We start from the raw sequence: 17,760 nt of genomic DNA on the forward strand, positions 1-17,760 counted from the left end.
CCCGCCAAATTTTATGAGCTGGCTACGGGCCTGATTGGTATAAAAATACTTTAGACTTGTATACACTTATACTTGTTCTTAAAAGGATAAAAAAAAAACCCAACAAATTCTGAATAATGATAAGTATTTAATCTACAATATAAAAACATTAGTATAATTAATAGATCACTTGAGCTACAGTAGGCCTGCTACATTTTACTTACACATGGCCTACTATATTCTTTAGGCCCAGATCAACTACAGTAGGCCTGCTATATTTAATTTACACATGGCCTACCCATATATATTATCTAATACTTAACAGCTAAACCCAACCAATCATATAATTTACACAAATAAATCATCTTAATACATTTGCTTATTTCATAGAATAATTCCATTAAAATGAAGAACCCTCTTTGAATGTCAGTAGAACAATGAAAGAATAGGGGACTTATTAATGATAAATTATATATTAATTCATTTATAATTTCATAAGACTAATTCCCTTAAATTGAATCCTCTTTGAATGTTAGTGGAGAGAGAGAGAGAGAGAGTTTAACATCCACTCCACACAAATCAGGTCATTTTGGGACAAGCATATAGTTCAATTTTAGTTCAATGGGAAGGACCTGGAGAAAACCCATGAGGTTGGACATGCGACCCTACTCCTTCTCACGTACAAGCGCGAAATCAATACTACGCCACTTGACTCAATGACAGATGCGTCAAACCATTTCTAATTAGAGAACACTATCTGTATTTTTGAGCAGGGACCTCATTCACGAAAACTAAAAGTAAAGTATTTAAAGGAATGTCTTTTTTATTGGTTGAGGGTTAAAATATTATCATAAATTTCAGGTCTAAGCCAATGAAAAGACTGTTCATTAATTAGCTAGGTTTTGTTTTTCAGTGAATATTCCAATTTATAAATCAATTTTTAAGAGTTTACACACAAAACAACTATAGTTTTATTTAACTGCTTTAAGGTCAGGGTCAAGTTAAAGATAAGCAGGGGCATTAACTCAAGATTTGCACTCAGATTCACACCACGATTCTTTTTTACGTTTTTTACAATTTAAAACAAATAAACCTAAATAAAGACAGTACCCTCAATATCATCGTATACATGTATATGAAATCATATTTGGACTACATTCACATACAATATAATATATACATTGAAACAAATATTATGCACATACGCGTGTTCGTGCTGAAAGGCAAACAAAAGTTTCCACCCATGCCAGAATAAAGGCTAAATACAGAGTGTAAGAGACCCTAATATGCAGAGGTGGGAACAAGTTGCAGGACCAAGTCCAAGTCGAGTCCCAAGTTGCTGACCTTAGTACATATTAACATGGATTAAGCCGTGTAAAAATTAGATATTGTCTGAGAAATGCAAATAACTATCAGGGAATTTAAATAATACAATATTGTTCAAGATCGAAAGCAATCTCTAAGGTTAAATATAGTGTTTAAGATGATAGAAAATCAAAAAGTATATACAGAACATTATCAATAAATATTTAAAGACAACAAAAACCATAATCCTATGAGCAGACAACAAACTGAGCATAATTGCGTGACTTTATACAAAAGCTAAATCAATCTACACTGGGTATATATTTATATTTCATGAAAACTCTATCCATGAATCGAACACAAGAGTTTCATAAAGACTATCAGTTCATATTGTGACCTGAGTACGAGAACTGGGGTTTAACGTCCACTTGACACAGAACTCTGTCATTGCAGGACTAACAAATGGTTCAATTGCGCCTTGAGGTATTCAGCAGTGGGATGAAACTACAGCACTCAGTAAAATCCCACGAGGTTGGACAGGCAGCCCTACTCCTTGTCACGAACAAGCAGGGAATTGAAACCACGCCAGTTAACTCAATGACAGATCTTACAACTTAAAGTGTATGTGTTAAACCACTAGACCACCCAGGAAAAAGATAGGTTGCCAGGCAACAAAAAATATGCCAACAGTAGCTAAATATTTATTCTTTTGCAGGTAATTGGGGGCATTTACAAGACAATTTCATACAGATCAGATTATAATATTTTGTCATTTGAGGGTTCACAAGGTTCTACAAACTGAAACAAGGGCCGTAACTCTGGAAGTAATTTACAGAAAATTTTGAAATTTGACAAGATGTTTTCGTTTTAATTATTTAAATAATGCATATAAATCTCATACAGTAAAACAAGGACCATAACTCTAGGAATAATTGACGGAAATTGCTGAAATTTAAGACCTCCATTTCACAAATTTAAATTATGCATATAAATTTCATACATATTGGATGATAACTTTCATCAATCGAGCATTAACAAGGGCCATAACTCTAGAAGTAATTATTGTAAATTGTTGAAATTCAATAGTCTTTGTGGTTTCACTAATCTAAATGCTGCATATAAATTTCAGACAGATCGGATAATTTTTAGCGTTGGAGGGTTCACAAGGTTCAACAAAGTGAAACAAGGGCCATAACTCTAGACGTAATAAATGGATATTGCTGAAATTCAATAGGCTTCTGCGTTTTACTAATTTAAATAATGCATATAAATTTCACAAAAATCGGATGATCACTTTTGGCATTCACAAGGTTCAACAACTCACAAGAGCCATAACTCTAGACATAATAAACAGAATTATTGAAATTAGACAGGCTTCTTCACCTCACTAATGTAAACAACTTATATCAATTTTAAAACAATCAGATGATAATTTTTCACGTAAGAGTGTTCACAGATAGACGGGCGGGTGTGACGGCAATATATGTCCATATGGGTATATAAAAACTGATTAAACACAATTTCATTTTTATAGGTGACAAATAAAGAATACTAACAAGGGGTTGCCATACAAGATACTTTCACATTTTGAAAGAGATGGACAGAGAACAAGCCAAAAAAGTGATTTTTCATACAATCAGGAACCATAATCCATGAAGTTACAGTCCGAAACATGCCAATATCGAAAGTAACCAGATCTTTGGGATATAAACCTATATTTCAGCCTAAATTGTCTCCACATTGACTACAAGGAATATTAGTCTGGATATTAGTCAAAGGTCAATCATACAGAGATTTTAATAAATCTTTCAATTGTTTAAGATGAAAAAGAATGATCGTACTATGTGCACCAGGACCCGAGCATGATGTCATCCCTGCCATCTTGCAATTGTGACATCATATCAAAAATCGTTTGACAATCGATGCACAATGTACAAGGAATTGTTCGAACAACCAGACAGCCAGTTACTGTATACACAATTAATGCTAATTTGTCCAGTCCAATATTCGAAGCAGGAGCTGGGCAACTAAGGCTAGAGGCTGCACAATACAATATAGATGAATAAATAATCAAGCCCCATCATTCATGAATGCTGAGATGGCTTCAGCCAGACAAACAGCCCAATAATTTTACAATCTATTTACAATAAACATAATATATTAACAGTAGATATATGATAATCAAATTATTTCCGACTAGCTCCACAGATGAGTGAATAAAACCTTTAATAATGTTGTTGAAATCAGTTTGTGTTGGCATACCTTTCATTTTTTCATCGTTTACTGTGAAACAAAGTAGTGCAGCTTTACGTTGTGCTAATATTTTGAGATATACATTATATATAAATATAAATATGTCCAGTTAACAGATTTACCAATTAATTTCATTCTGACATACATTAAATTATATAAGGAAGCTGTCTGCCCTCTATAGGTGTATTCCGATATTAATAATGTATACAAAAAATTTAATTTAACCATACATATAAACATTTGTAGAATAATAATTTCCATGGCAATGGTTTAAGATTATATTTCTACAGGGTATATCACAAATCAAAATACAAATATTTTACTTTAAAACAAGAAGTGTAAGCCACTAACAAACTTGTGTAATTTATGTGCTAAATCAGATGTGGGGGGTGGGGTGGGAGGATGGGGGTCAAAGCCCTCTGGCATTCATTTTAGGGGGCACCCAATCACAAAGTGAAAGTAAAGACATTCTTAATTAAAGTTAGATACTGCCTAGCTAAAATGGCCCAAATATGAGCCATTAGTCCTTCAACAAAGAACTGTATTTTTCCCAGACAAATGTCTTTTGGAAAAGGATAAGGAAATATTTGACAAAGACAAGTGGGGATGCGGGAGAAAATATTTTAATAGGGTAGGATAATTTTTTCTTGTATTATTGGTCAGCTCAAATTGTGATATTTGAACTATAAAAATTTAAATGACAGTGTATAACAGATAAATTCTATAGCTCTGTCAAACATCCATTCAAATTAAAGCCTTTCAAAAAAGAGTGAAATTCCTATCGAGCTAAAAGAGAGTTGACTACACAACAGCACTTACGGGGATCAGCATGATTCACGAAACATATAATATTTATTGGGGGAGAAGGCCGCAACATCAAGAAAATACACAATTTTTAGATGGTTCAATTTAAAACAATTCTAAGCTGCAAACGATTCTTTATATTTACATTTTTGGCAGCATAATATTGTAATTTTTTGTGTTTCTATAAAGTTTGTGAATGTCACACAAACTGTTAAAGCTGTGTAGTAAACTTGCTGGTTACTAAGGCAACATGTTTTACGTTGATGTACGACTATCTAGCACACTGTCGGTAAATATTTACAATGGTAGAAATATAGAAATAATTGTGTAGTGGAGTAAACAAATTTTCATTTTTCTGCAGCTTTTGTCGATCTCTCCACGTTAAAATCATAATCATACTGAAAAAAAAAATAAAAAAAATATTTGAAATGCAAGCGGTGTTTACGTTTTACTTTTCTGTATCGATGGGGCTAATGAAGATGGGCATCTACCATACAGTACAGTACACTATGAGGGAAATTTTCAATCTGTTTTACAGAGTATTACAAAACTGTTCTAATATCTCTGTAAAAGATGCCTGCTTTCAACAAATAACGTCATATCACGCGACGTCAATCATTGGTTCAATGGCTCGTGCATTGTTTACATAAGACGTTACAGATTTGAGCAGAATGGCGCCTTTTACTCATTTTAATACTCCTTTACACTAAAATAGGAAATAATTTTTACCTACAAATACCTCAAACGTCTTTATTTATTTTTCTAATACATCAAAAAAAATGTTTTAGAATTTAATTTGTCGGAGGAAAAAAGTTAATATTTGTGGCTCATTAAGTCGCATCGATGTCATCCTTATCAGTGATTGTCGCGGCCTAGCGAATATTCACTGTGGATCAGTGTGGGGAATTTTGCCTAGACTGTGGCATCCCTTATTATCTCTTCCTCGAATTCCAAATGACAAGGGCTCATTTAACATGCATGCTAATCAGGGCTCACACTGTCGGTCGCCAAAGTCGCAATTTGCGATAAAAACATGAAAGTGGCGACTAAAATTTGATTTTGGCGATAATGTTTTGCGGTACTGGCGATTCTTTTTGCGAACTGGCAGAAAAAAATCTTAAAATTCTAATCGTATTTATCCTGGTTTAACCATTAATTGAGTGTTAATCACGTGGCGGAATACTATAAATTAATCAACTGGCTGATAATCTGGATTGCGTCAATGAGTAATACTAATAAGTTGTCTTGAATTAATGATTAGTTGATTGATAATGGCCAATGATGTATATAAAGCCTATCTCAAGTCATTATTTACTCCTAATGATTAATCAAAGCGGTGATTATTTGATGTTTTGTTTCGTCTTAAAAAAATGTTAATACATGCAATCAAAATGGCCGACAGTTCCTTTCGAAAAGAATTAAATATTTGATACCTGAATTCGTTTACAGTGGCTTCATATACGTCATGTAAGACATACAAGCATGCCTATCAAATTATATTATCACCACTGGTCGAAAACGTAAGAACGAGTTGAATAGCGACGATTCTTGAGCGAGAAATCATTTCGCCATATGTATCCTATTACCGTCACCAAAATGATCTAAAGATGAACGACGGGTATAATTGTAAGCATCTCTTACAAAAATATAATTGAAATTTATATCATTCTAGCAGGGATTCAGATTCTAATACCTTTACGGTACCTGAAAATAACTATTGGCCTATTGTACACGCAACACATAATTTATAAAAAATTGGCAATCCTTGAATGAGATCTAACGTGTAAATAGTGAAAATATATTGTGCAGTACGGTGTTCAAATAGACTAAAGTCACCAAAAAAAACCTGACCTTATTAAATCCAAACTGTGCTAATGTATTATATACAGACAGATTTTTAAAGTTGTTGTATATTGTATTCTATATATGGTTAATTGTTTTATAATATTTTTATAATATTTTAATATTATAAAACAATTAACGGTTTTATGTCTCAGCTAGGCTTATTAAAATAAGCCTGGCTGAGACTTAAAATTGTTAGATGTTGTCTTTTTTATCACACATTGGCAGATAAAATATTTCAGTTGGTGGGAAAAAAATATGAACATTTTTATTTATAAAAATTATCATCCATTTTGGCGGAAGAAAATTGAAAGCCAGTGTGAGCCCTGATGCTAATGTATATACGGGACCTCAGTTTATCGTTCTATCTGAATGTCTAGACCGTGGGTGTCAAATTCAATTCAATTCAGGGGCCACTAAAATTTTACATCAAGTGGGCCGAAGATATACAAATATATCAAGATAAAGCCAAACGTCCTTGAACTTTACTGAATTTTGAACAAAGCAAACGTCCTTGACACAGGTTTTTTTTAGACTGGTTTCCAAATTGCCAAGATATAATATTGAACACAACGTTCTCTTGTATTACATACAACTCAGATATCTATGACATACAGTATAGAAGTCAGAGTTATACTGAAACCAGAAAACAATAATAAATGATTTCCATCGTTAGTTTCTAAGAATTATCAACATGTCGGTTTGTTGAAATTTGTTCCACAGGCCACATTCAAACCCTTGATGGGCCAGATCTGGCCTGTGGGACGCATGTTTGACAACCCTGGTCTAGACCCTGTTCCTTATCAGGTCCTTCATCCTGCACCACGGACAAGGGGGGAAACCACTGAACTTACTCCATGACAGACCTTACTATCTAACACTATTCGACCACCCATCCCCCATTTTATTGTAGGAAACAAGAATATATTGTTTAAATGACTACCTGTGTTTCCACATCATATAAAGATTTATATGGTATCCTGGGAATCGTAATCTACAAATAAAATACAGCAATCAATCGTTATACAAACACAATAAAACATGGGTTGCCAGGCAATAATAGAGAGGGAGAGAGAAATGGGGCTTAACGTCCACTCTTTAGCAGTGTGAGGAAACCGGAGGACCAGGAGAAAACCCATGAAGTTGGACAGGCGACAATACACTTTGTCACATACAAGTGTGGAATTGAAACCACGCCACTTGACTCAATGACAGACCGTATGATCCAACGTTACCCCTGCCCCCCTACAGGCAATAATACATATCACAACAGCTTAGTTACCCAAGCAGTTGGTAACAGGAACAATTACCAGACACTAAAAAGTGATCAAGGGCAACAACTGATGAAGCAATTATCAGAAATAATTAAAATTTGAGCTTGATTTGGTAATCAGATAATAGCTATCCACAAGATCAAGGTCAATGATCAAGGGCAATAACTCTGATGTCAGAAGATAATGCAGATGATTATCAAGATTAACTGGGCTAGGTAGCTACAGAGGTGGGTAAAAATATATGTGTACAGGGTAACTGTGTAAGTATCTCTGGGCACACCTCAATCATTTCCCCAATCTAGGATATAGGCAATTCCTTTCATGAAATGAAATTGGGATTAGCTCCGACTGGGCTAATCAAGACGGACATATGCCATGCAGTGCACTATGAGGGAAATTTTGCCCGGACAGCGGCGCTACGTCCTACTCTTATATCGTATTCCAAGTGCTAAAGGAATCTCTTATGTGCGAGCCACTATGTACACAGGCCCTCAGTTTTTCATGCCATCCAAACGACTAGACAGCTGTCGTTGTCAGAGCCTTCGTCATGCACTACTGAAAAGGGTAAAGATTTAATGGATAGTCATCAACAACTTACATTTTGTAACTCAGATAACATTAGAAATTTTGGATTCAACTGCCAGGGAACACCAATCAATGCTATAATAAAAAAAAATTCTTTCTAAAAACATACATTTGTACATTGATCAATCAGTGCTATAATAACAAATGGAAACTAATTTTTCTAAAATATGATATAATTAATTCTGTCAATTTTTCTAAAATATGATATAATTAATTCTGTCAATTTTTCTAAAATATGATATAATTAATTCTGTCAATTTAATGTTAAATACATATTAGCGTGGATTAAACATACATTATGCAAGAGCTAAATCTGAATATTGCAGGTCTTTCTTTAGGCCTTAAATGTTATCTAAATTAATAATTAGACTTTAATTAACTTATCCAAACCATAATCAACTCTCGAGGCATCGCTAGGCTGCGATGTTTATTGGATTATGTTCCGATTTGCTGTTTGACTTCCATTCAGAATTAAATCACAAAATGGATAATCAAGACTATGTTTTTATCCTACCGACTTTAGTAATGATGATCAAGACTAGACCGAAAATTCAATCGCTAAAATCTCGGTTCATAGTGGATCAATTTGACTGAAATTTTCAGCAAATTCCCTTTACAGTATCTAGTTTGTAACTATTATAATGAGAACTGCCAGCTCTTTATCTAATCTCCCATAATGTATCTTTAAGTTGTGATATACTTTATATTTTAGTGACAATTGTCAATGGCGCATTGTTAGTTTCATATGTCTCTCTGAATCAGAGATGGGATTTTGCCCGTATATCCCATCACTGTCTCTGATTGCTTAAAATGTTTATTGGTCTGTTATTTGGTAACCCCCAAAAATAAGGTTCTTAGCCAAAACTTTCAAACAAAGAATTACTTATATCATTCGTCTACTTCAGTCCATCCTAATATCATTAATGGGGGGTCGGGTATGCCTTTGATTATAATGTCAAGTGACGTTCTTTTGATTTCCTGTTTGTACATGACTGTCCCACCTCATGGGTTTTCTCTAGGTCCTCCAGTTACCACAGTCCCATCACAGTGAATTATTGAAATAAAATTGAACCATATGTTAGTCGTGAAATGACGTTAAACAGTGTTATACCCCATCTCTCTGTCTCTCCCCTAAATGATTGATAACATATATTTACCATTAGCTGCTGTAACGTGGTCGTCACCTGCGGGTCTAATAGAGGGTGCAGCTGTTGGTTGGTCCGGATTGAGAGGATATGGTAAACTAGATCCTACGTTAGACCTAAAATAAATAGCATAATAACATCACTATTACAATATATGATCAGCTACTATTACAATATATATATCAGTCACTATTACAATACATAATCAATCACTATTACAATACATGATCAGTTACTATTACAATACATAATCAGTTACTGGGCTAATGAAGAGAAACATACCCATGCAGTGTGATATGATCAGAATTTTGTCTGGACAGCAGCGCTACGGTCTATTCTTATATCGATTTTACATGGGACCTCAGTTTTTCGTCCTATCTTAACGACCATCTAACTTTTGTCGGCCAACACAGGGATCGAACACAAGATTTCTAGGTTAACAACCCAACATCTCACTCAAAATAATAATTAACAAGTTGAATACTCACATGTTGAGAACATTATTATGATAATTATTAACAGTATTTGATTCAACCTGGGATGAACTTATACCACCTGGTAATACAAGTCTACCAATTTTATAACATAACGAAAAACCATTTAATTCACTGGAAGAAAAAAATATAGAATTATGAACATATCATTCATTAATGCAAACATTTTGTGCAATCCCAACATATTTTTCTTTAAAATGGTTGCATCTCTTTAATTTGGATTAAAAATAAAACTGTTGATTTAACTGGATTTTATGAACTACTTTGTTTTTTGGGATGATAATTTAATTCAGTGTTAAAGTGTTAAGATATAACTGATTTTGTATTTCACCAGAGAGAGAGAGAGAGAGAGAGAGTGAGAGAGAGAGAGAGGTACAGTGGTAACAAACTAGGTCATTTTGAGACTAACACATGGTTCAATTTTTTATTTCAATCACACGCTACTGCGGAGGGGTCTTTAGCAGTGACAGCAAATGAGAGGACCCGAAGAAAACCAAGGTTGGACAGGTACAAGTGGGGGTTTTGAAACCACATTACTTGACCTTATAATCAAATGCGCACAAGTTAACCATTCAGTCACCCAACCCCCCATAAGTCAAAAGACTAAACTATACAAGCAAACTTTTGTTTAATGTATCAGGGTGTCAGAATCAATTAGATTAAGAGGCCACATAAACTAAAATTTTGAATTAAGTGGGCCGGTGATACATGTATACAATCAGCGATAGCCAGGCAAGATACGCCCACATTTTGCAAGAGATGGATATAGAACAACTTAAAAACAAACGCGATTTTTCGTGCAATCAGGGGTCATAATCCAAGAAGTTATGGTCTGAAATGCGCGAATATCGAAAGGGACTGAGATCTTTGAGATATAAAGATATATTTTTAGTTTCATCAAAATCAGACAAAAATTGTGACCTGTAGAGGGTCCACAACCTTCATATTACATACTTGTAAACAGTTTTCCCGAAATCCGAACTCAATCATCATTAGGGTGTAACGATGATATATACAAACGTTTTTTAACTTGGATAAAAAAATTGTGATTTCCAGCAGGACCCCAAGCTAAAATGTGATTTTGGTACAATCACGGGCCATAATTCTGGAAGTTACGATCTGATATGCACGAATATCGAAAGGAACGAAGATCTTTTGGTTATAAACACGATTTCAAGTTTCATCAAAATCGGATCAAAATTGTGACCTCTAGAGAGTCTACAACCTTAACATACCAATTTTGTCCAGTAGTTTTGGACTGATTTTCACGAAATTTGAACTCAACTGACATTATGGTGTAAAGGTGATATATTCAAATGGTTTTTTTTAAATCATAATAATTGTGCAATCTAGAGGGACCACAAGCTAAAAACGTGATTTTTTGTACTATCAGGGGCCATAATTCAGCAAGTTACGATCTGATATACGCAAATGTTAAAAGGTACCAGGATCTTTGGGTTATAAACATGCATTTCAAGTCTCATCAAAATCGGATGAAAATTGTGACCTCTAGAGTACCCACAAGCTAAAAACGTGATTTTTCGTACAATCAGGAGCCATAATCCATGAAGTTACAGTTCCATACAAGCCAATATCAAAAGGAACCGAGATCTTTAGGAGATAGACCTAAATTGTGACATGTAGAGTGTCCAAAAACAAATTGTGGACGGACAGTTGGGATGACAATATATTACGTCCACATGAAGTATCAAGATAAAGAAGATAGGTTGCCAGGCAACGAAACATACGCCCACAGCAGCTAACTCGTCCGGGCAGTCAACAAGAGTTGTCACATATTTTTACTTTTTTCGGTAATGAAACATTTATAATACATCAAAATCTGATTAAGAGTAACAACTCATTAAGTAATTATCAGAAAACCATTAGAATTTGTTTGGTTTTTATAAAGTTTTGCCCCATGCTAACGTTTAGTATAGGAAACTTTTAACATCATGGATTTAGCTGTTCAAGTCATAAAAATTAATTGAAAATCAATATACTTGTTTGTCTCAAGACCTTACACTCTGTGTATGAATCTGAAGTCAATCGGATGATAACTTTAGCTTCTAGAGGGTCACAAGGTTTTTAAAAGTGATCAAGGGCCATAACTTTGGCAGCAATATTCGTGCCGCGCTCGAGATCAAGGGAAAGTGCCACTGTGGATGAGAATTTCTATATGGATTCTTAAAAGACGTAAAAGATATCGTAGACAAAATGACTGTCCATTGATTTAGGGTGTTATTTACTCTTACGATATGTGACATCTATGATTAGTTTATTATAGATGATATCGGCTCACATCAATGCGATTAAGATGCCCGACAAATGAGAAACCACGATTCTTATTGAATTGATGAATAGTCCGACAAAAGGAAAGCAATGACTTCTGTTTAAGATTAGATTGATGAATTGTCCGACAAAGGATTAAGCCAGTCAATCAAGGCAGATTAAGTCGTTAAATCAAGGTAGGTTTATACTATAGACGGTATAACACGATAAATACGTTGATCACTTAATTACCTAATAAACCCAGCGTATTATCGACGATAATCGGGTTGAGTGGTAGTTATACACTCAGTAAACTATATTAATTTCGGAATTTTGAATATTATTCACCATGTCTTGATGTCCGATTGGGCATATTCCCGGTCGGACAATTTTGGGCGTTTGGAAAAAAGATTCGGACAAGTCCAGAATATACGGGCAAAATCCCATCACTGGTCTAGATCGAAATTGAGCAACTGTTTCTGAACACTTTATTTTGTCAGGTAAGTCATTCCATAGTCGTGGACCATATACACTGAAGGCTTTATCACCAAAAGATTTTAATTTAGTTGAAGGTACAACAAGTGATAGATTATTCTGTGAACGGAGTGGTCGGTTTGGTACATAAGGCTGCATAAGATCTGTGATACAGGATGGAGCTGAATCATGCTGAGACTTGTAGACCAGTGTAAGGATTTTAAAGTTTATAGGAGCCTCTATGATATCTATGACATACAGTACAGAAGTCAGAGTTTTAATGAAACTGGAAAACAATAATAAATGATTTCCACCACTAAGAATTAATGACATGTCAGTTTGTTGAAATTTGTTCCACTAGCCACATTTAAAGCCTTGGTGTGCTGGATCTGGCCTGCGAGCAGCATGTTTGACACCCCTGATATTGTATAGCAATGATAATTGTCTTACCCGATTAATGTATAATTCACAGGAGGTTTGCGAGATCCGCGACCCAACAATACTAATTCTGTGATCACATCTTGTGTCATACTTTTATCCATCCATCTAACACATAATACTTTCTTTTTTATAGCTTTTTCTCCTACAATTATACAAGTGTGTTATCAATATTGCTTGATAGAGAGAGAGAGAGAGAGAGAGAGAGAGCGAGAGAGAGAGAGACCTACAACAGTACTCCTTGTCACTACATGCATGGAATTGAAACCACACCACTTGACTCAATGACAGGCTTAACCGTTCATCCACCTAACACCCCCTAATCGATAAAGAGTTAGAGGACCCTAGTCTATTTGTAGCTCAGCAATAACTGTATTACATAGAATTGTGTCCTGTATTACCCACACATTTACACTTTAATTCTAGTAAGTAAGACCTTGAATGTGACATAAATTAATACATTGATAACATAGGCTATAATCAACAGTCTTCTTCCTCTCATGACCATAAACACTGTCTGTTAATTTAATGTCAATTGCCTGATAACTTTAGTCTCTAGAGGATTCACTATATGACCACATTTCCATAAATTTGTATCCTGTGTCTCAGTAATTAACTTTCATCTCATTAAATAACAAGTTATAGACCTGCAAACAAAATGATTTGGGGGGGGGGGCATTTTCTGCCTAAACTGACAGACTTTGATTTTTGATATGACATCACAATATCAAGATAGTGATGCTGCCACATTTTTTACCTGTTCCATATAGTACTGTAGTTTTGAGGTCAATCGGACATGGGTCGCCACCACAACGACTGATCAATTCGAAGGAATTATTAGTGAGCAGAAATTCGCCCATGTATCTGTTAGCACTCGTCACTTCAGTCAGTTATATAGAAGGATAACTCGTGTTTTCCTTTTGCGTTCGTCACTTCCGATTGTTGAAACATTGATTACTCATCTATCGTAGCAATGATGTCTGTGATAAAATAATATTTGGAACGTGTTTAACCAGTTCTATCACATATGTGATAATGACTGGCACCAATATTGTCCTTTAAGTAAGTTGTTTTATCACAATAACTCACATGTATCATGACAACCGGAACTTACTCATGTTTATCATAACAAAGGGAGCTTACTCATGTGTATCATAACAAAGGGAGCTTACTCACGTGTATCAAAAGTATTATCTACAACTGTAAACCCTGGAGGGACTGGATCTCTATCATTAATAATAGCAACATCGACCAGTACGTTGGTTTCCTTCAATACATACACACATTAATTACAGTATAGAAACATTTGGTTGAATTTGGGTTAATGAAAGGATCTTAAATGGCTGATTATAATCGGCTTCAACCGCTTGATGCTTGAAAGGCCGACAGATAAAACAATAAACTGGTGAGGATGTTATCATAAATCAATCTACTTTTGGCTCAATTACAATGGCTTAATTATTACATCTGGATTAGACTTTCTTGTTGGCTAAAATAACAGTCATACCTTAGAGAGAATCGGCCATGTGGTTCATAATCAGAATAATTAGCACATTTAACAGTAATTTTGATCATCACCCTTGTTGAAAGACACGCTTGCTGAAAAATGCGCTTGCTGATTGTTCATAACATGTCCAGTATGTTGCCTTTATGAATTTAAGTCATGTGGTGAATGAAGATGATCCAAGTTATTAGCCCATCGGTATGTAGCAAACATGCACTGCTACAACAAAATTATGCCATACATGCAGTAGATCATGTATCAAGTGTTCATGTAATATAAATGTCATTCCAAGTCGTATTTTACACACAAATAAAGATGATATCGGTGATATCGTTAAAACATATCCAGCACAATTTAACATCTTGGCATGGATTGTGAATTTCGGGAATCTTGAACATCTTGTAAACATCTTGTAAACACGTCCTACTGTTCTGCTCCAACTGGGCTAATGAAGACAGGCATATGCCATACAGTGCGCTGTGATGGAAATTTTGCCCAGACACCGGCGCAATGGCCTACTCTTATATCGAATTCCAACTGCTAAGGGATCTTTATGTGCAAGCTTATTTGTTCAATTCACCTTTTTCTAGTTTTATATTTTTTTTGACAGTAAAAACTGAACAATCAATCTATTCTCTATCAGTGTTATTACAAACCTGTGCTGCATAGCCCCTTTCAACACACATGTATCTCGTGACCTTTCGACCCCATATTTTATCCTTCCACAAGTCAGCATCTTCAGGAATAGCACCATACGTTTTATCCATCTAATAAAAAAAACATGAAATGAAATGAAGTTAAAGTGGTACTTTTCTGCACTGTAAAAGAGCGACATACACCACATAGTGTGCTTTGAAAGAAAGGATGAAAGGATGAAATTAGACACTTATTGACGGTCAGACTATTTTTATAACCCAGTCATGTTGGGAATGGAGTAGGAAAAACATATTCTATTTATATAAATGGTATATAAATTGAGCAATACATGTAGGTCCCAGCAGCAGCATACATGTTGGAATCCATACAGTGTACGTACCAATGTGTAATTTGGTGGACATTTTGCTGGATCAGCAACAATACAAACACCAGTTATTGGAAGATCTTCTGCCATTGCACCTACAAAAAATAACTAATATGTGGAACTATTTTACAAGAAATATTGATATATAAACTAAGGCTTTCACTTCAAAAATTTACATCAATTCTTCATGTAATTTGTTTATTGAAGATTAGCAAGATATTTTTTTTAAAAGAATATGTCAATTTTTGGTATATCTCAATTTCTAATATATTTTGAAGTGTTTTTACACATAAAAACTACCAATTTTACTATATTCATTGCGTTTTAAGGTAAAATTCTTTGAAATTTTAACTTTATGGCAAACTAACAGGACTAACATATGGTTCAATTTTATTTCAGTAATTTGCTTACACATAGGATAGGAGTATTCAGCAATGGGAGGAAACTGGACAACCAAGAGAAAATCCATGAGGTTGGACAGGTGACCCTACTCCTTGTCATGTACAAGCGGGGATTCAAAACCATGCCACTTGACTCAATGACAGACTGTGTGATGTAATGCGCATGCCTTAAACCACTAGACCACCCAAACACCCATTATGGCATGTATTTTGACTGACAAGAAAGTTCTTTTACCAGTCAATTTCACAGTCAGTCAATACAGACTGTCGAATATGACAATAAAAACCACGATACTGGACTCGCTGCAGAACTCATGATCTAAATCACAACCCATTAGACCATTCAATGATTCAAACTCCCAGCCTATTTTGATCATGGCATGCTATATTACCCCTCTGTACAAAAGAATCATGATCACTGACGTAATTAGTTACCATTGTGGAATTTCCTGATGTCAAAGTTTGTGAGAATCATTTTTATGTATTTTACTATATTACTGAAGGTGATTTCAAACGAATACCTTATACCAAAGACAACTCATCCCAAGACAACTCATCCCTATATAAGACAACACATCCCAAGTTAGAAATAGAAGACAACTCATCCCAAGGTATTACCTACAGTGAAACTCATACATACAGATAAGGATATAATGTCATATTCTGAGGAATTTCTATCAGACAATGATATGAAAACAATCAGCACGACTGGGGCCAACATTTTCAGTCGCATCTATATATGGTTCAAAGAAGGAATTGAAATGTGTATGCTATGATAAGTATACAGAGTGCCCAAAACTTAAAACAACTTAAAATTTAAAACAACCATATCAATTTTATTAAAACAACAATATCAATTTTATTAAGATAACACATTTTTTTAACAAAATCAGAATGGTCTGAGTGGTCTTAAAGAAAGCAATTGTATTAAAACAAATATGACTGGCACTAGTGGCACGTATATTTGTTGGGATGAATTGTCTTAAATCTCGACCCATGTTTTAAAGTTGGGATGAGTTGTCTTTTATCTTGGAATGGGATGAGTTGTCTTTTATCTTGGGATGAGTTGTCTTATATTGGGATGAGTTGTCTTCGGGATGAGTTGTATGTATATCTTTGAAACATATGGAGGACTGAATCCCACATAAACAAATCACATATCACAAAACCAAGGGCAGAGCTGACAAACGGTACACGGAAATGAAAGCGATAAACAACAAACATATCCACTGAGGAGAATGGATCAGGGAGCTAGCGTTTAAATGTTCACTGTGCCGTTGTACAGGTTAAATAATGCTTGATAGTATTATCGCAGTTTGTTCATGTGGGACCTAATTCAATCAGCAAAAAAAAAAAAATGTCAATGGCAAATTCTACACCAACACAGCATCTCCAATATACACCTAGGAGGATTATTTATGGCGCTATAGTAAGCTTTGTCATAGATCCGCATTAATGGTTCCTTTTCTCCCATTATAACTTATAACAACGGAAGAAGCTTTTAAAAAGTGCAACATAACATTACATATTGATTACTGTAAGAGATAATGATAATGCCGGACAAACTGCTTTTGAAAACACTTCTCGGTTACATGTTTTAAAACTAGAAATGGGTGTATGCTATTACACTTACACTGAACAAGGAAAGTTTTCAATAGAAGGGCAACTTATATTCATCAAAATGTTGACATAATGACGAAAAATAAATACTTCAGGTCTTTCCCAATAATAAATATACATTGAGAGTTACCTTTCCCTAAGGTCAAGGCCGTCCACTTGCAGATTATCCAGTCTTATGGACTCAGACTAACAATTATTTGCCCATTGACTTCAATGTTAAATGACTGTAACATCACAGGCTGTAGCTTTTTGCTCAACATGCCGTTGGTTCCAATCTTTATAGGCACAATGGGGACAACATTTGGCAATCTCCTCATCATAATTTTGTAGGGGGTTGACCGTTTAGATTTTTT

General features: G+C 34.8%; 1 protein-coding gene across 1 annotated transcript; it reads right to left on the minus strand.

The window, feature by feature from the left end:
- Positions 1-107: 107 nt before the first annotated feature.
- On the minus strand, positions 108-17,537 carry LOC126824084 (multivesicular body subunit 12B). Its single transcript, XM_050553307.2, has 10 exons — positions 17,421-17,537; positions 15,402-15,481; positions 15,022-15,132; positions 14,038-14,128; positions 12,874-13,006; positions 9,676-9,795; positions 9,200-9,303; positions 8,056-8,117; positions 7,127-7,177; positions 108-4,739 (listed from the first exon to the last, which is right to left on the minus strand). The coding sequence occupies exons 2-10, from the start codon at positions 15,474-15,476 to the stop codon at positions 4,689-4,691; spliced, it is 798 nt and encodes a 265-aa protein (XP_050409264.1). The 5' UTR covers positions 15,477-15,481; positions 17,421-17,537; the 3' UTR covers positions 108-4,688.
- Positions 17,538-17,760: the final 223 nt, after the last annotated feature.

Source organism: Patella vulgata, chromosome 1 (assembly GCF_932274485.2).
Source record: "Patella vulgata chromosome 1, xgPatVulg1.2, whole genome shotgun sequence".
Classification (NCBI taxonomy): domain Eukaryota; kingdom Metazoa; phylum Mollusca; class Gastropoda; family Patellidae; genus Patella; species Patella vulgata.

What these genes read in the sequence shown, in the direction of transcription:
- LOC126824084 (XM_050553307.2), bottom strand. Translation starts at nt 15,476, where the DNA reads ATGGCAGAAGATCTTCCAATAACTGGTGTTTGTATTGTTGCTGATCCA. An exon ending in GTCCACCAAATTACACATTG is followed by an intron (nt 15,133 to 15,401) that starts GTACGTACACTG and finishes TTTTTTTATTAG; the next exon opens with ATGGATAAAACGTATGGTGC. An exon ending in AAAGGGGCTATGCAGCACAG is followed by an intron (nt 14,129 to 15,021) that starts GTTTGTAATAAC and finishes TATGTATTGAAG; the next exon opens with GAAACCAACGTACTGGTCGA.